Genomic DNA, 18,550 nt, shown 5'->3' with positions numbered 1-18,550 from the left:
TAATATGTAGTTTAGATATATGGTCATTTTGGTTCTGGTCCCTAATCAACTTAATTGTTAGACTGAAACCTTGTTTGCTTACATATATTGATTGAGGTCCTTAACATCATTTAAGGGATTTTACTCATGCATTTATGCATTTAATGTCCCACAAATTATTGTGACATCCCACATTGCCTAGGGGTGTGATCCTTAAATGTATATTCCCATCCCTACCTAGCACGAGGCCTTTTGGGAGCTCACTGGCTTCGGGTTCCGTAGGAACTTCGAAGTTAAGCGAGAAGGGGGCTTGAGCAATCCCATGATGGGTGACCCACGACTCCGAAGTTAAGCGAGAAGGGGGCTTGAGCAATCCCATGATGGGTGACCCACTGGGAAGTTGCTCGTGAGTTCCCAAAAACAAAACCGTGAGGGAATGGTAAGCCCAAAGCGGACAATATCATGCTACGGTGGTGGAGCGGGCCCGGGAAGTGATCCGCCCCGGGCCGGGATGTGACATTATGAAATTTAAAAAAATTCAAATAATATTTTTAAAATATAATAAATACTTAAAAATAAATATTGGAGTAATATTGTTCTTCACAAAATTATAGCAAGAAAATAATTTACCCACATAATTATTAACATATTTTAAAAAATAACGACCGATAGATTTTAAAACATAAAATAAATACATATAATTAGCATGGGTACATTTAGCAAAAATAAAAATGGGTACAAATAATACAAATACAAACTTTAAAAATAATGGGCATAAAAAGAAATTAATATATGGGTACAAATTAAAACTGAAAAGAAAATTGGTACAAATTTAAAAAGGGTTGCAATTTAAAATGGGTACAAACTAAAAATAAAAATATATGATAAAAAATTTAGCCATAAATATAAATATTCCAAATGTAACATTTCTAACACTAAAGGAATATATTTAGAAATAAAGAATATTTTATTATTGAAATAATTAATGACGTTTATTACAACCTAAGGACCTTGATTAAAAATTAAAATAGAATAAAATTTTAATTAATGAAGTAGCAAAAATAAGGATGAGAACCAAATTTCTCTTTAGAAATATGTGTGTGTGTATCTTATATGTATAAAAGCTCACGCCTTAAAACGCCTTGCTTTACGCCGACACTTATAAAAACATTTGCTTTCTGTAATTGATAGAGTTGAGGTTCAAGACCATATTGGTACAGATCAAGTCTTATCCACACTATAGCATATACAATATTCAATAATCTATAGTTTTTCTTTCCAGAAAAACTGGAATCTGCAGTCATGGTTAACTGGAACAATAGTTTAGAACTACAGTAATTAATTAATTATAAAACAAAGGGATGGTGGAGAGAGAATAAGATAATTATACACACACGCACGCACATGTAGGAATAGGAAGTGCCCTGTCCTCTATGCTACTTCGAGAAAGACACATTAGAGCAGATTAGAGGGACTGCATTATTATTATTTTTATAATTGCATGCACTATATAGCTACCTCTCTCTCTCTCTCTCTCTCTCTCTCTATATATATATATATATCTCTCTCTCTCTCTCGCCTCACATTCAGGCAATACTAGTCATCACTACTCAATTTAACTAGCTGCTGCAGATCACAGATACAGAGAGAGACATGGAAAACAAAATTCCAGATCAGCAAGAGAGAGCAAGTACAGATGGAGCTTCCAAACGCATATCAGCCATCTATTCAGAACCCACACCACCCAGCGAACACTTTGATCTTGACCTTGATCATAATACTGACCCTAAGGATGAGCCTCAGGTAATTTAATCTCTCTCTCTCTCTCTCTCTCTCTCTCTCTCTTAATTTTATGAAGTTTTTTTACAGAATAAAATGTTCTAAGTTTGTTGATTAATTATTCCGATGATCCCTAGAAGCCTGGATGGAGAAAGTTTCTAGCACATGTTGGCCCTGGCTTCCTTGTCTCTTTGGCTTACCTTGATCCTGGCAACTGTGAGTCTCTCTCCATGTGTTATATACATGAAAAGTTTTGCTAAACTGTAAATTCGAACCACTGATTAAGTTGATTCTCATCCTGAATGTGGGATTCAAATTTACAATTTGACAATATAGTCTAGTATAAACACATTTAACACCACCACCCACACCACCCCCCCCCCCCCGGCGGCGGCCGCGGCACACGCGCACACACACACACACAGAGCTCAGTCAACCTTTCATAACAATATTTGCATGCGTACGTCCGTACATGTATACGTATGTCTTTATGCTTTTTGTTCTTCATTTATTGACAAAAGTATATGTTGTTTATGGTAATCTTACAGTGGAAACTGATCTCCAAGCTGGAGCAAGTCACAGATACGAGGTAATAAAACAAAATTCAGAAAGGCAAAAAAAAAATTTGAAAAAATAAGATGATTATTAAAAGCAAGCATTAAGAACAAGGAAAAAGATCAAAAATGTTATTCTTACATATTATTTGTATTATCATTTGTACCATCTCTCTAATAGAGATGAAATCAACATATATTGGCAAGCGATCTACCTCTAATAGAGAAATGCGGTACAAATAATTGTAGAAATAGATAGTAAGTGCAACACTACTAAAAAAAATAGTGAGGATCAATTGATCGAATTCTTTACATGTGTTTAGCATGCAAAAGAAAAGGCCGGAGCAGTGGTCTTATTATATATTTTGCTATGTATTTTCAGCTGCTATGGGTGATTCTTATTGGATTGATCTTCGCTCTCATAATCCAGTCGCTCGCAGCAAACCTTGGTGTGACAACTGGTATGAAATGGATAGACATTATTCTAATCTTAAAAAATAGCACAGATATTAATAATATTCTATATTATATAACTACATAACTAAGGGAAATTGTATAATAAATAAATAGAGATTAGGAACAAGTTCTTTCCTTTTTGTTGTTGTTAACACAAATGGATTGGAGATACAGATAAGATAAACAGGTGATATGATGATGAGAGAGGAGAGAAATAAACTGAAGATTATATTATTCTACGCATAAAAGGAAAATTGAAGATCTCTATTATTGGTTTATTTTTTATTTAAATAATATTTATATTTTTCCATTTAAATTTCAGGGAAACATTTGTCAGAATTATGCAAGGCGGAATACCCACCATTTGTGAAGTATTGTTTGTGGTTGCTAGCAGAATTAGCCGTCATAGCGGCTGACATACCCGAAGGCAAATATATATTCACTTCAAATTTAATTCATGTTTATGCATTAATGTGTGTGTGAATCCATAACGTATAAGAGAGAAAAAAAAAAGAAATAGAAGAAAAAATATTAACAAATGTTTGTATCTCTATATAATATATAGTATAGGTGACGATCAAGGCCGGTCCTGAGAATTTGGGGGTCCTAGGCGATCCTTTGAAGTGGGGCCCTAAAATTCTTTGATCTCCGGTTCTTTGTATATTGACTAAAAGGCAGCTTCATGTTTTGAACTCAACACCCCAAAGAAAAATGAAGCCAACATTTCCACTGCATTAGCAAATGAATTATGATATTTCTTACTTTCTTTTATATTTATATGTTAATTACAGGATATAAAATTTTTTTGGGGGCCTTTCCGAAGTGGGGGCCCTAGGCAGGCGCCTACTTGGGCTACCCTCAGGGCCGGCCTTGACGATTCTTTTAAAGAGTATCTTAGACCAACCCTATGAGAACAAGTTATAACGAGGATTCTAAATTTTGGCATGCAGTTATTGGCACAGCGTTTGCCCTAAATATACTGTTCAATATTCCAGTTTGGACTGGAGTACTCTTAACTGGTTTCAGTACTCTTCTCCTTCTTGGCCTGCAGAAATATGGGGTAATTTAATATATTCATGTGTATTTAATTTATTCGGTTACGTATATATAATTTGATATATTCATGTGTATTTAATTTATTCGGTTACGTATGTATGTTTGTGGTTGCATTATGTATATGGGCAGGTGAGGAAGCTGGAAATGCTGATAGCAGTGCTGGTGTTTGTGATGGCTGCCTGTTTCTTTGGGGAAATGAGTTATGTGAAGCCTCCGGCATCCGGTGTGCTCGAAGGCATGTTCATCCCTAAGCTCAAAGGCCAGGGAGCCACCGGAGATGCCATTGCCCTCTTGGGTGCCCTTATTATGCCGTAAGTACATGTCTCGACAAATGCTTATGTTATTAAACTACAACTTCAATCGATGAAAATACTTAAAATTTGATCAATAATACTTACGTCATCTAATTTTTTTCACATATTCTATAATAATATGTTGCTAGCTACGCAGTGGCGGATCTATAGAGGGACCTAGGAGGTCCCAGGACCTCTCGGCGACCCTAAATCGCTGCTAGAAATTTTTTGAGGACCCCTCGTACTCGAACACGAGGTCTGTTCAGGGTGTTCTGTAACTTCTGGGTTTGGTGGTTTTGTTCTTGCGAAGACGAAAGCAGGAAGAAGATGATTAAATGAGTCTCTCTCATCCCTTCATTCCCACGTGACCACCCTCAAACTTTCCCATTTAATGTATTTTTTAATTGGTCCAATCACGTTTGGACAGCTAACATCAAGTTGATCTTTCCAAAAAAGAAAATGGGTTGTCAGTCCCTAGGTGTATTTTTGCTAATTGGTGTGGCTGCCTTTTTATGCGTCCAGTACCTCATTTTACTTTCTACACCCACATATTTAACACACTTATTTGTCTTAAAATTCAATATAAATCAATATGATCTCTAAAAATATTATGTAAATTATTATGAACTTGTAATTATTTGAACTTTTATCTTATACCTTAAATTCACCAAAATACTAAAGGTATATAATAAATTTACTTAAATTCACCTAGTCCGCCTAGATCGCAAGCGGAGAAGAAAGAAAATAGGACCGCTTTTAACAATTGGTATATGTTTTGTGTTTTTTTTTGTTAAATGCGTAGTTTAGAAATAAAAAATATGGAGAGATTTTTCAAGCCAAAGACAATAGCACCATCTATTTGTTCATTGAGAAAGATAGTTGAGTGACTTAATTAGTTATTTATATTGAGAAATATGTTTTTTTATGTACTGGTAATGAAGCTATCATAGAACATTTTCATACTATGAAACCCCGTTGTGGACGCTCAAATTAGGATTTTATAACTTGTAATGTTGTTTTGCGTATGATTTTTGAATGAAATGTATTATATTTAACTTTTCATTGTTAATGTTGTCTATAAAAAATTTTACCTTTCTTAATGGGACCCCCCAAATTTAAAATCCTGGATCCGCCACTGTAGCTACGCTTATTGTCTATATCATCTAACACTTGACTATTTTGACAGGCACAATCTTTTTCTCCACTCAGCTCTTGTGCTTTCAAGGAAAATTCCAAAATCTGTCCGTGGCATCAACGTAAGCCCCATATATTTAATCAGCTTTTCTATTCAATTAGATTACAAATAAATAATTTATACAATTTTAAATGGCATGAAGATCCAAGTAGTTGGTTGGTTGAAAATCTCTCATAGTTAAATAAGTTATAGAACAAATTATCAACTTAATGCTAAACTGTTTTTGACCTTGTCTAAATTATACAAAACATTGTAAAGTTAATATAGTTTGAGGAACCTCCTGATGCCATATTCTATGAATCCCAGTTATACTCGAGTTTTTATTTAGTACTAGCCTCTTGTGATGCGTGCAATTGGCCTTTTGTATGTTAAAATTAAAGTTTTTTATGGTTTTTTACAAAATAAATTAAGAAAATCAAGTTTTTATTTATTTATATATGTTCTATTTAAAAAAATTGAAAATAAATTAGAAGTTAAACATAAAACCACCCACTAACATAGTAACATGGGGGTTTTGTTATTATTATTTTTTCTAAGTTTAAAATTTCAAATTCATTCAAAATGTTTTAAATTTTCATTCATTCAAAGTTAATATTTGTTGAATTATTTTAACTCATTTTAATTTAATTGTAATTTTAAACTCATGAGGACCAATTTATGGTATTTTGAATGTTTCATCATTTTGGAGTGCTCCCTTTATATATTTAGTATTAATAAAAAAAGGTTGATTATTTTGTATTTTTTTTACAAGATTATTTTTTTATTTATTATTAGTTTGATTTTTCTTTTGAAATTTTCAATTATAAGTGAGAAGCATGATGCATGCATCTACTTACTAAATATAAATCTAAAAGATTATTAGAATACTTATGGAATATACCATAATATATATATATATATATATGGTATACATATACTATATGGCTGCCATTACTGTACAAGTTCCTTAATTAATGCTTCGCATATTGTTTATTTAACACTAATTAATTGAATTTTTGCAGGATGCATGTCGATATTTCTTGATAGAGAGTGGATTTGCATTATTTGTAGCATTTTTAATCAATGTTGCTATTATCTCCGTATCCGGCACCGTTTGCCATCAGAGCAACCTCTCGGATAAGTACAACGACATATGCAGTAATCTTACTCTCAATTCTGCTTCCTTTCTTCTCCAGGTACGAACTAATCACCTACGTCCCTCTAATCTACATCACACGCGTGTGTTCATATATATATATATGCCAGCTTCATAGTAGGTATTGCAAAAACGTGATAGGTATGACGTCTTATAAATTTCACCGTCATATACAACGTCTTATAAATTTCACCGTGTTTGTTTCCTATTTTTTGCTCCAAGATGCAAGAGTTCTATAGAGTCACCATGATTCTTACGGGACCTATCATTTTGTTTATGGTACATTAAACAGACTCTGTTCTAAGAAAGGGATCATATAATAAAATACTGTTTCCGAAAATAAAATCTGACATTGTACAAACTCATCTTATTTATAGACCAGATTGATGGTTTGTAACGTAACAAATAATAAAATACTGTTTCCGAATATAATAGGAGATAACTAATCTATTTATATGTGCAGAATGTGTTGGGACGATCAAGCAAAATCTTGTATGCCATTTCACTGTTAGCCTCAGGCCAAAGCTCCACGATTACAGGCACTTACGCAGGACAATTTGTCATGCAGGTTAAATTTACATTTATACTTTTCTTCATTTATTATGAGTACTTAAACATAAAATTGCAAACTTGAGCGTATGTAAGTTGGCTATAGCAGCGCGTTCTCCCCATTACTTTTAAGTTTGAATTTCCGTTCCCGTAGTTAGAGTAAAGTATAATATTTAAAATTGATGGTGATTTGCAGGGTTTCTTGGACATTAAGATGAAAAAATGGGCTAGAAACTTAATGACGAGGTGCATTGCCATTACACCAAGCCTCATTGTTTCCATTATCGGCGGATCTTCAGGAGCAGGAAGGCTCATTATCATTGCATCGGTTTGTAATTAACTGGATAATTATATTTAACTTTCTTCCCAATCCATATACCAAAAAATAATTAATTAGAGAGCAAATTTTAAATGCATTTTGCAGATGATACTATCTTTTGAGCTCCCATTTGCTCTAATTCCACTCCTCAAATTCAGCGGTAGTGCCACCAAAATGGGACCCCACAAGAATTCAATCTATGTGAGTGGGTTTTTTCAGCTCTCTTTGCTTTGCTTCATCTCAATTAGTTAACTGTGGAACCCTTTGAATTAACTAGCTACTAAGTAATAATCGACCGGACACAAAAAGCTTAAGTTGTTAAGAACTTCAGAGTGACAAGTGAGAGATGAAGCTTGGAGGCTTGGACACCGAAAGTCTGGTACTATATTATTATTATGGGTCCGTTTGGACGTTATTTTGAGAAGAGTCTCTCATAAGTGATTATGGCCACTTCCAAACAAACCTTGTATAGCCACTAAACCTAGAAAAGTGACTCATAGATGATACATCAGTAATGTATATCAAACTAACCTGCTAGTAGTTAGTACTGATTGAAACTAACAATGTTGGCATTTTTTGTATGCAGATCATTGTGATATCATGGATTCTAGGAATGGGAATCATAGGCATCAACATCTATTACCTCAGCACAGGATTTGTAGGGTGGATAATCCACAGCAGTCTACCCAAAGTTGCAACTGTGTTCATTGGGATATTGGTGTTCCCTCTCATGGCCATTTACATCCTTGCAGTCCTTTACCTAACCCTAAGAAAAGACAGTGTGGTAACTTTTGTTGAGCCCACAAAGAACGACCCGGCAGCCCAAAACCAAATGGAAAATGGGCTTCCCAACCATGGTGAGCCCCCAGTGCCTTTCAGAGAGGACTTGGCTGACATACCTTTACCTCAGTAGAGGACGTATATATTTTCATATGCATATGCTTCCCACTTTGCATTACCAGTGTTAGTCGAACCTAATATTTGTTGAACTTTGTACCGGTTCAAGACCTTCGAGGAAAAGAGACGAGCCGTGTTAGTCGAACTTAATACCTGCTGAATCTTTGTACCTTTTCGAGACCTTGAGAGGAAAGAGACCAGCGTTGCACTTAAGAATTAAGATTGTAATGGTTTTTTATGAACTAGAAGATAGAAGCTCTTTAACAAGTAGTAGGACTCTTATTGTATCACTCCGAAAATGTCCCCGAGAGGACTATGTGGTGTTCATCATATTGAACAATAAATTATGTAAGGGAAGAATAATCATTTGGTGTATCATGAATCTCTGTTGCAAAGTTGTTCATTTAGATCATAATGTATTTCCTACTGGTCATCTGCAAATTATATCCTCACATTTAAGTCATCTATGATCTGACATTCAGTACTACGGTCTGATAGTATTACTCTTAACTTGTAAGTGAGAGGTCTTCAGTTCGAATCTCATGAATGGCGAATTTGATATCAAATTAGGTTGCCCATTGTGTGACTTAGCCAAACTCCATCCATCAGTGTAAAATATATCGTTGAACTAAAACAAAAAAAAAAAAAAAAAAAAAAAGTCATCTATGATCTACCGTGTCATTTGAGCAAACATTGTTCAAGCGTTTGACGTTGAGACCAAAAAAGACGACATAGTTGTGAAAATGGTAATACTTTTCATTGATCATAGTACAAGGAGATCATATTTAACAAGGATTCTATATCCTAAAATACACCATTTGACTAATTTAAACATAATTACATAATCAATTACAACAATCAAGGAAAACATATCTTGACAAAATCAAAGGCAAATGATATCTCAACATGCCTCCTCAAGTTGGTGAGTGGATATTGTACACTCCCAACTTGCCAAGCAGAGTTTCAAAGTAGCCTTTCCTAATGGCTTTGTGAACAAGCTAGCCAAGTTTGAACTTGTCGGTGTGTACACAACGGAAACCAAACCTGATGTGAGATGTGTGGAGCCAAAAATAATCAAAAGGCGACACGTGAATTTTTGGGTAAAAAAGGACAAAATTACCCTTGAGGCACACCGGGATTCCTATGCACGAGCAGCGGACAATTATCCCTCAACCAAGTCAAAAGTGCCCAAAATAGGTAACAATTCAAAACCTATTTCATCCATCCTCATCAAATCCTCTCCACAAGGTAACTCCCAAATCTTTCCCCTTTTATTATATTAATTAGCTAATCAATTAGGCAATTATTCTATTAATTGGCTAATTAATTAGTTAATTATTCAATTATTCCCAATTGAACACAAATCAAGAACCGGCTGGTCCTCTCTCACCCAAGGAGGCCGGCCACACCCCTATAAATACTACCCCATTCTCTCCAAAACTCAATCCTAATTCTCTTGCTAAACTCTCTAAATTCTCCAAACACTTTTCCCTCAAAATTCTAACTTTGGCATCAGAGGTTCTTCGGCCAAAGCCAACCCCCCCCCCCCCCCCCAAAATTCATCATGGGCGCGTGAGGCTCTTGGCCTTGACCTAAGGTGTTATTTGTTTTGTAGGTGCAATTTTGTCCAAGAGTAAGGAGGAAGAAATTTGCATCCACAAGATGTTGTCGTACTAGATGGCAATCTAGTTCTATGTGCTTCATTCGCTCATGAAAAATAGGAATCTTGGAAATATGTAAAGTAGATTGGTTGTCACAATGTAAAGTTGCTGCCTTCGGATGTTCAACATGTAACTCCTTGAGTATGTACCGAAGCCATATGAGTTCACAACACACATCTGCCATGGCTCAGTACTTCGCTGCAGTGGAGGAATGTGCAACGGTACTTTGTTTTCCAAGAAATCAGTGCATTCCCAAGAAATGTACAATAACTTGTAAGTGATCGTTTGGTGATAGGGCAAGTTGCCCAATCTGAGTCACAAAATGCCTTCAACTTGATATTATTTTGAGATGGAAAGAACAAACCTTGACCCAGTGATCCTTTAATATAAAGCAGGACCTTCATTGCGGCCTTTAGATGTGGTTGATGCGCCTCGTGTATAAAGCGACTCAGGATGTGAACGACAAAATTAATGTCTAGCCTGGTCACTGTCAGATATATAAGTTGTCCCACCAAACAACTATATCTAGTGGGGTTATGGAAAGGAATTCCCTCATGGGGAACGCTGAGGATCGAGCACCTAGAAAACCCTCATCGTCAATGACCTCGAGGGCATATTTGCGTTGTGAGACAAATATCCCTTTCTGTGATCTTGCCACCTCTATACTCCAAGAAATATTTCAGAAGTCCCAAATCCTTAATGCAAAAACGACGATGGAAAAAGTCTTTCACCATTTCAATTACTTGAGAATTATCCCTTGTAATAACGACATCATCAACATAAACTAATACAATAGTAAAAGAATTATTTTGAGACTGAGTAAAAAGTGAGTAATTCGCCAAAGATTGTACAAAGCCAGCTTCGCAAAGTGCGGTAGTGAGCTTCACAAACCAATTGCGAGAAGCTTGCTCCAGGGCGTAAAGTGACTTTTGGAGCCAAAACACCATGTTTCCTCCTTATCGGCAAAGACCGGAAGTTAGTCGCATATAAACCTCCTTGTCTAAGTCACCATGAAGGAAAACATTTTGAACATCCAATTGATGGAGGTGCCAATTGTAGGCGGCTGCAAGAGCAAGAAGGCACCGAAATGTCACCAATTTGACTGTAGTCAAGACCTTGTTGGGTGTACCCTTTGGCAATGAGGCGTGCCTTGTATCGTTCAACGATGTCGTCGGAATTATACTTAACTTTGAATACCCATTTGCATAAAGAGGTGAGGACCAAAGTATTATTTTGTTATGGTGCCCCAATGTCCTTGGCCACAGCTTCACGCCAAAGAGGATCAGAGGATGCCTGAGCATAGGGTATCTAGTGCTCGTACCTGGTGTAGAAGAAGATGATTAGATGGATGCGGATGAAGGTCATAAGCCATTTGTGTGGAATGAAGCAAATTCAGCATGCAAGGCTCGAACTAGGTCTAGATAACTTGAAGATGGAACAAAATGGGCCTGGCCTCGTCAGAACGGCAAATATTTAGCCAGAATCATTGCCGGAGTTCTCTGCAGCTAGCCGGACATGGAATCCATCAGTGATTCCGTTCAAAACTCACAAGTGTGAAGCCAAAGCTCACATGCAAAGGTTATAAAGTTAAACAAAATGATGAATGGAATGTAAGGAGTGATTTCAAACCTTACATTGTTTGAGGAAACCGAGGAGTATCGCCAGAGTTCCTCCTTCGCGTCGGAGCTCCTTGTTGTAGGACAGCGGTGAGCTACTATTTGTGCCATGAAGAGGGAAACGGGACGAGAGAGTTAGATGAAAAGAAAAGAAAGAAAGAGATGAGTGGGAAGAGAGCGAAAGAATCGGCTGAAATGAGGGAAAATAGGGGGAAAATGGGACCGTGAGGGAGAAAGATGTGATGGAAAAGTGATGGCATATGGCGTGTGTGTAAGAGAGAGAGAGAGAGAGAAACGTGAGATAGTGGGAGAGAAAGAAAATATATTTAAAAAAAAAAAAGAGGTTTTTTAATTGTAATCTTTTAAGAAGATTGAAATTTAAAATAAACTTTGTTAGATTACAGATTGATTTAATCCATTGATGAGTTCTTAATTCAAAATAATTAATGTGCATTTTATTTAATGTCTCTCATTAAATATTTAAATTTATTAATATATAAATTTAAATTTATTTTTTATCAAAAAAGAGTTTTTTAATTTATTAAATTTATTTAACATTCTTCAAATTTGAAAAACTCAATTAATGTACCTAAATGTTAGTACCAAAATGCATTATATTGAACGAATGTATTTAAATGTTAGTACCGAAATGTATGTATTGAAATATATGCATCGAAATGTATTATATTAAATTAATATACCTAAATTTATGTACCGAAATGTGTGCACTGAAATATTATTAAATTAATGTACCAAAATGTATATACCAAAATCTGTGTACCTAAATCTATGCACCAAAATGTATCATAATGAATTTAATGTACCTAAATAAAGAAAACAAAGTACATCAAAATATATTATATAACAAAAAATTAGTTTATCTAAATGTTTACAATAAAATATATTACGATAAATGAAATAAAATTAATACATTAAATATTAGAAGAAAAAAAGAAGAAGAAATAATTAGAAAATCAAAATGTAATTAACAAATGAAGTTATTAATGTATAAGTGATTAAAATTAGATTTTGATCTTATTCATGAATTTAATTTAAAATAGAATAAGTAATCCAGATCCGCAGTGACCAGCCGTTAAACCCGCCCCGGTAAGCCAGTCGTCTTCATTTTCTAACATCCTTCTGGCTCTGGAGTAAAAGCATAACCACCTCTTCGATTCCGATTTTCCCACGCACTTTCTCGCCATCCAAACACATTGTAACGAAATCTAAAGAAGAAAAGCAAGTGAGAGAATTAGAAAATCTAACTCCAATGGCGGATCCAATCGCAGCGCCGCACAGATCCGCCGCGAACCTCTTCTCGGACCCGCTCGACTCCCACCCTCTCTGGTTCAAGCCCGCGCTCTTCCTCTCGCCGGAGTTCGATTCCGAGTTGTACATCTCCGACCTCCGCACCTTCGTCCCCTTCGACACGCTCCGATCCGAGCTCCAATCCTACCTGGCCTCCCTCAACCACGAGCTCATCGACCTCATCAACCGAGACTACGCCGACTTCGTCAACCTCAGCACCAAGCTTGTCGACGTCGACTCCGCCGTCGTCCGCATGCGGGCCCCGCTCGTCGAGCTGAGGGAGAAGATCGAGCAGTTCAGAGGCTCAGTGCAGAACTCGCTCGTGGCCTTGACGAACGGATTGAAGCAGAGATTAGAGGCGGCCGAGGCCAGAGAGGTCTTGGAGCTCCTGCTTGATACGTTTCATGTCGTTTCTAAGGTAATGCGTCTCTGAATTTAGCTTTGGCGTTTGGGAATTTGGAGCATGTGACAGTGATTTAGTTGAAGGATTTAGTATGAATTTCATTGCTTATTGATTGAGCCTTGATTTTTTTTTTTTTTTGTTCTTCTCGATCTGAAATCGCATTGCGTGGCACTGTCTGGATTTCCAATTTGAGAGCTTTTAAGAAGAAGAGAAGATTAAACAGATTGGAAAATCAGTCTCAATTAACCGCAATGTTGTTTTGATTTTTGTTCCCATTCTCCTACTTTGAATGCAGGTTGAAAAACTAATAAAAGAGCTGCCGAGTGTGCCGGCTGATTGGTCGAACGGAGATGTAAATTTGGCAGAGAAGAATTCTTTTAGCAATGGAACTTCCTTACAACATGCTGAGAATGGAACAAATCTCAGAGACACTCAAAGCATGCTTTTGGAGAGAATTGCTAGTGAGATGAACCGGCTAAAGTTCTATATCGCTCACGCAAAGGTTGCTTTTTTTTCTCTCTCACGCAATCAATTTTTTATTACATCCGACTTTGATATCTGTAGCTGTGGCTTGAGTTTGAATTGTAGCAGAATTCAGTTCAAACTCGTCGAGTGCATTTTCAACTGTGGCTTCAAGAAGTGCCGAGCGGTTAAATTTTGATCGTTTTATTTTTCTTTTTGATAGAAGCTATTAATTTTCTTACGTTTGTGTAGGCGACAGTGAAAAAATGTGGGTCTATATATGTAAGCTAATTTTGTTCAAATGTCAGATGACCTGAATTTTTGAGAATTCTTGCCCCGGATCTTATATTACTTCCTTTCCATCCACACTAATTTTGAACATTGAATTGTTTTATTATGGGCTTGGACATTTTGTGCTCATCTATTTTCTCTATTATGCCAGTACAGAACCTGCCTTTCATTGAAAACATGGAGAAGAGGATTCAGGGTGCCAGCCTATTACTAGATGCTAGCTTGGGACATTGTTTTGTAGATGGACTGGAACATCGAGATGCAAATGCAATCTACAATTCCTTACGTGCATATGCTGCAATAGATAACACTAGGAGTGCAGAAGAACTTTTTCGCACGACTATAGTAGCTCCATTGATACAAAAAATTATTCCCCATGGAACATCAGGGGCTGCTACAAGACCCTCTGGAGATGACCTTGAGAATGATTACAAGCAAATCAAGACATGTATTGAAAATGACTGCAAATTTTTGTTGGAAATTTCTTTCGAAGGTATTGAAAAAGTCCAAACTCCATTGCTGCTTCTTTGCAGTATCATACTCCCATTACAATTATCTGAACTCATTTGTATCAGAATACAACATATTGCTTCAATCGTGCAACTTAATTTAATGGCCATGGTTCTGTGATGCACCCTAGTGTACGGATTAAGCATGTGTATTCGTGTAGACTGAAATCAATTGTTACTCCTTTACGTCATCATTTTACAAGATGCACCATGTTTTGTTCTCTTTCTTTTTTTGTAGCATTATCATTTCATTTATCTTTAACTCATTTATCTGGATTCTTGTTGCCTCAATTTCATTGTTTCATTTGTATACAATGCTTCTGCGATGCACCATGATTTTATAAATTTAGGAGATGGCTAATTCGTCATAGATCCATGGTAAACATAAAAGGGCCATGCTGTAGGTTATAAATTATAAGAATTGACATGGATATGTATACATGAATGTTATATGTCTATATTTTCAAGTCACTTTACTGTTTTTATGGGTTTCTTTTCCCAGAGAATTCTGGTTTGCACGTGTTTAACTTCTTGGCAAATTCAATCCTCAAAGAGGTTCTCTCAGCAATCCAAAAGGGGAAACCCGGTGCTTTTTCTCCTGGAAGACCAACAGAATTTTTGAAAAATTACAAATCAAGCCTGAAGTTCTTGGCTCATCTAGAAGGTAGAAATTAGTATCTCCCCATTATCTCATTTAAGTTTTAAAATTTGGCATAGCTTATCCGCAGTTCAATTGCTGCTGACATTGTATTGTCATGCAAGGCTATTGTCCATCCAGATCAGCTGTTTCCAAATTTCGAGCCGAAGCTGTTTATATTGACTTCATGAAGCAATGGAACCTTGGGGTTTATTTCTCTTTGAGGTACTCGGCAGAACTCTTGGTGGTTACTGATTTTATCGAATATGAATTGAGGTTTTATGTTGTGGACTGCTCTGTTAATTTATTACTAGAATTACCTCAGGTTTCAGGAAATTGCAGGGGCTCTAGATTCTATACTTGTGGAGACTAGTCTTCTCCCAGTGCATAATGTACCTTCTGGTCAAGGAAATTCTCCAGATTTAACATTAAAACAAAGTGTCACTTTGTTAGAGTGCTTGGAATCCTGTTGGAGAGAAGATGTTATTGTTCTTTCTTGCGCTGATAAGTTTCTTCGCTTATCTTTGCAGCTTCTTTCAAGGTCAGTTTGAGGAGATTGGATGCTAAATTTTAGTCTAGACCATAGTTTTGTTACTAACAACATATTTGTGACTGTATCATAGATATTCAAGTTGGCTGTCATCTGGACTGGCTGCTTGCAAGATGGGTCAAACCGGCTCCAAATCTGGTTCTGAATGGGCTACTTCAGCTGTTCCTGATGATTTTATATATGTATGCTTCATGTCTTGATTTTACTAATATAATATAGTGTCTAAAATGTACTAAATCCATGCATAGCTAAGAGGGTAAAATAAGTCTAAAAGTCTTCTTGGACTTTGTATAAACTTGTGAAAAGACTTCACATATTCTCTATTGTAATTGGATCGTGCCACATCTCACCAATATACATCAGTTAATTTCAAAAAAGAAAAATGAATCTTAATACAGAGACTGACACGTGTTGGTTTTGCAGATTATTCATGACACAGACCGGCTGTACAAGGTGGTTTGTGGTGACTTCCTCGGGCATGTACTTAAGCTTCTTTCTTCTTGTCCTGCCGATGTTCTTGATCTCGTAAAACAGAGCCTTTTACAAGGAGGAAAATCATTGAATGATTTAGTGCCTCAAGTTATCAACACAATTGTAGAGGCACTAATTGAAAAATCTGCTGCGGTAAGTTTTGACTGATTAAGAACTTCTCCAAGAGAGACTCTAATTTTTTGTTAAACTAGCAAGTGAACAGTGTCAAAAAACTATTTTAGCTACTCTGTTCAACTTTCTTCTCCAACAACAGTCTTTATATTAGCAACTTTGAATATTTTATTATTAACAATTCAAACCCAACCCGCTCATTTCCTAAAACACCCTTTTCTCTCTTCCTTTTCTCCTTGCTCAAGGGTCCACCCTTGAGTTTTATTATTTTGTTAATATTTAGCAAGCGAACAGTTGCTCTCTAAATATAAAGAGTGACTCTTCATTTTGCTATAATAGTCTTTTACAGCATCTCTTGGAGATGAAATTTTTAAGTTTGACTATTTAAAATAAAGTTGGCCTGTTTTACTCTCTTGGAGATGCTCTAAGAATATATTTTGGGCTAATCGTGCAATGCAATAAACTGGACCCCCTTGGGTTTGCACACACCTTTAAAAATGTGAAGCTGGGTGATGGGTTTAAACATCATGTGAGAGATATATCCTGGTGCTCTGTTTTGGGTCTTTAACGGATTTTCTTAATTTATCATTTCCTGTATTGTGAAGTCTATATTCGTTTTGATGTTACCGTCCTTAAAAAAATGTAGGAATTGGCACAGCTAAAGGGAATAACTGCAACGTACAGGATGACAAATAAGCCTCTTCCCGTCAGACATTCACCCTATGTGGCAGGAGTATCGCGTCCCCTGAGGGTATGCGGCCTTCTATCTCTATGGCTAGAATTGTCATCATGTTCCGAAACAAGTGAATGGTTTTTACTTTTATTTTTCCTTCCCTGCTGTTTTCAGTTAATAGATTTGGCTGTAGCAATAATCTAGGGTCCGATATTCTAGGGTCCCATCTTGCAAAACTGGGTCTTTCAGAAATTCAGATGAGGTGGAATACAGTGTCAGTCTTATTGCTCTTACCATTCATAGGATATGGAAGAGACATTTAATTCTTGCACTTACGATCACATGTTTTAGTGTTATCGGATCCCTGTGGTAACATTTTTCTTTACTCCAAGTAAAACTGATTAGCTGTGGAAATTTTTTTTGCCTTGTGCTAAATGGACTTGGTAAAACAGAACATAACTACTTTTAACGTTGTTTTAGATGGATTTTTAATTTGTAAAGTATGCAACATCTTTTGATCTTCAGAATGAGCACCCTGAATTTTATTCCAAATTATGAAATATATACTGAACAAGCAACAACTCTCAGGCCTTTTTGGAAGGAGAACGAGCTACAAAGTATCTTACAAGGGATGCTATCAACGAAGTGCTGCTCAACGCCGCAACTGAGATTACTGGTCGTTATTATGAGCAAGCTTCCAATGTCGTCAGCGTGGTTAGTGTCCGGATGCTGAAATGGCCCTTGAAATATATAACCTTCTGCAATTCATATTTGTTGAATTCTAAACTCCTAACTATCATGATCAGGCTAGGAAAACGGCGACTTCACTCCAGAGAATAAGGCAAGGTGCACAAAGACGAGGCGGAGCAAGTTCAGATGTTTCTGATCACAATGTGTCGGACACTGACAAGATATGCATGCAAATTTTCCTCGACATTCAGGTAAGAACTGGCCTACGTTATCCATGTATGTTGTCAGGCAAACGGCTAAGAAATTATTGACTTAATACAAGATGATTAATGGCGACGTATATGGTTGTCAGGAGTATGGCCGTAACCTTGCTGCCCTCGGTGTTGACGTTTCCAATATTGAGACATATCGTTCCTTGTGGGAATGTGTTGCTCCTCCAGAGAGGAAAATTGTGATTGATTTATGAAGTTGGGCATTCAGCCCTTCCCGATTTGTAAGTGTACTTTCTTGCTTTCCAAATTCAAAGAATTTTGTTATAAGTTGATTAGTTGTGAAGTGGTTATGCTTATTGCAAGAGGTTTATTAATAATAATTTCTTCAAAGATTAAATTAGATTCTTAAAACCACCACGCTTGCTTTTCTTGGAATGGGTTCATCGTCACGTGGCATTCCGATTTAGTAATATATTGGCATATGGAGTAAAAACTTGCACTTGGCAATATGTTATTGGATAAGCGACTCCACATGGTAGTAAATCCGTTCCATATAAACTTTTTAAAATTGATGAAGGTACCAAATTGAAGCCTCTATTCATGGGCCAAGGGTCTGATGTCCTTCAAACCAACTTATTATAATAATTTTTCCTTTCGGAAAAACAAAAACTTATTAAACTAATTTTTTTTTGATAACGAGGTGATGTGATGATGTAAAATTTT

At 36.3% G+C, this 18,550-nt stretch overlaps 2 protein-coding genes across 3 annotated transcripts; both read left to right on the top strand.

The window, feature by feature from the left end:
• The first annotated feature begins 1,365 nt into the window (after nucleotides 1-1,365).
• LOC137711965 (metal transporter Nramp7.2-like) lies at nucleotides 1,366-8,653 on the top strand. Of its 2 annotated transcripts, none has more exons than XM_068451116.2 (13): nucleotides 1,366-1,782; nucleotides 1,896-1,974; nucleotides 2,307-2,347; nucleotides 2,695-2,773; nucleotides 3,091-3,195; nucleotides 3,719-3,828; nucleotides 3,954-4,135; nucleotides 5,304-5,373; nucleotides 6,314-6,487; nucleotides 6,911-7,015; nucleotides 7,193-7,324; nucleotides 7,421-7,516; nucleotides 7,902-8,653. In XM_068451116.2, exons 1-13 carry the CDS (start codon nucleotides 1,633-1,635, stop codon nucleotides 8,226-8,228), a joined length of 1,650 nt encoding a protein of 549 aa, XP_068307217.2. In that variant the 5' UTR covers nucleotides 1,366-1,632; the 3' UTR covers nucleotides 8,229-8,653. The 2 variants fall into 2 exon arrangements, with proteins under 2 accessions (XP_068307217.2, XP_088540676.1); XM_088684550.1 differs by having other exon boundaries at nucleotides 1,546-1,782; nucleotides 1,899-1,974.
• Nucleotides 8,654-12,520: 3,867 nt separating this feature from the next.
• LOC137713068 (conserved oligomeric Golgi complex subunit 2) lies at nucleotides 12,521-18,224 on the top strand. Its single transcript, XM_068452311.2, has 12 exons — nucleotides 12,521-13,215; nucleotides 13,496-13,702; nucleotides 14,110-14,446; nucleotides 14,965-15,126; nucleotides 15,225-15,324; nucleotides 15,425-15,640; nucleotides 15,723-15,831; nucleotides 16,073-16,273; nucleotides 16,899-17,003; nucleotides 17,514-17,639; nucleotides 17,732-17,866; nucleotides 17,968-18,224. Exons 1-12 carry the CDS (start codon nucleotides 12,760-12,762, stop codon nucleotides 18,079-18,081), a joined length of 2,268 nt encoding a protein of 755 aa, XP_068308412.2. The 5' UTR covers nucleotides 12,521-12,759; the 3' UTR covers nucleotides 18,082-18,224.
• The last annotated feature ends 326 nt before the right edge of the window (nucleotides 18,225-18,550 follow it).

This window comes from Pyrus communis, chromosome 14, assembly GCF_041283825.1.
Source record: "Pyrus communis isolate YQ-2024b chromosome 14, ASM4128382v1, whole genome shotgun sequence".
In the NCBI taxonomy this organism is placed as follows: Eukaryota; Viridiplantae; Streptophyta; class Magnoliopsida; order Rosales; family Rosaceae; genus Pyrus; species Pyrus communis.
This window is presented reverse-complemented; position numbering and strand designations above follow the sequence as displayed.

Excerpts from the sequence above, each read along its gene's own strand:
- LOC137713068 (XM_068452311.2), top strand. The coding sequence starts at position 12,760 with ATGGCGGATCCAATCGCAGCGCCGCACAGATCCGCCGCGAACCTCTTC. Across the intron at positions 15,832-16,072 it reads TTCCTGATGATTTTATATAT|ATTATTCATGACACAGACCG; the intron begins GTATGCTTCATG and ends TTGGTTTTGCAG. Across the intron at positions 17,640-17,731 it reads CTTCCAATGTCGTCAGCGTG|GCTAGGAAAACGGCGACTTC; the intron begins GTTAGTGTCCGG and ends TATCATGATCAG.
- LOC137711965 (XM_068451116.2), top strand. The coding sequence starts at position 1,633 with ATGGAAAACAAAATTCCAGATCAGCAAGAGAGAGCAAGTACAGATGGA. Across the intron at positions 3,829-3,953 it reads TTGGCCTGCAGAAATATGGG|GTGAGGAAGCTGGAAATGCT; the intron begins GTAATTTAATAT and ends GTATATGGGCAG. Across the intron at positions 7,325-7,420 it reads GGCTCATTATCATTGCATCG|ATGATACTATCTTTTGAGCT; the intron begins GTTTGTAATTAA and ends TGCATTTTGCAG.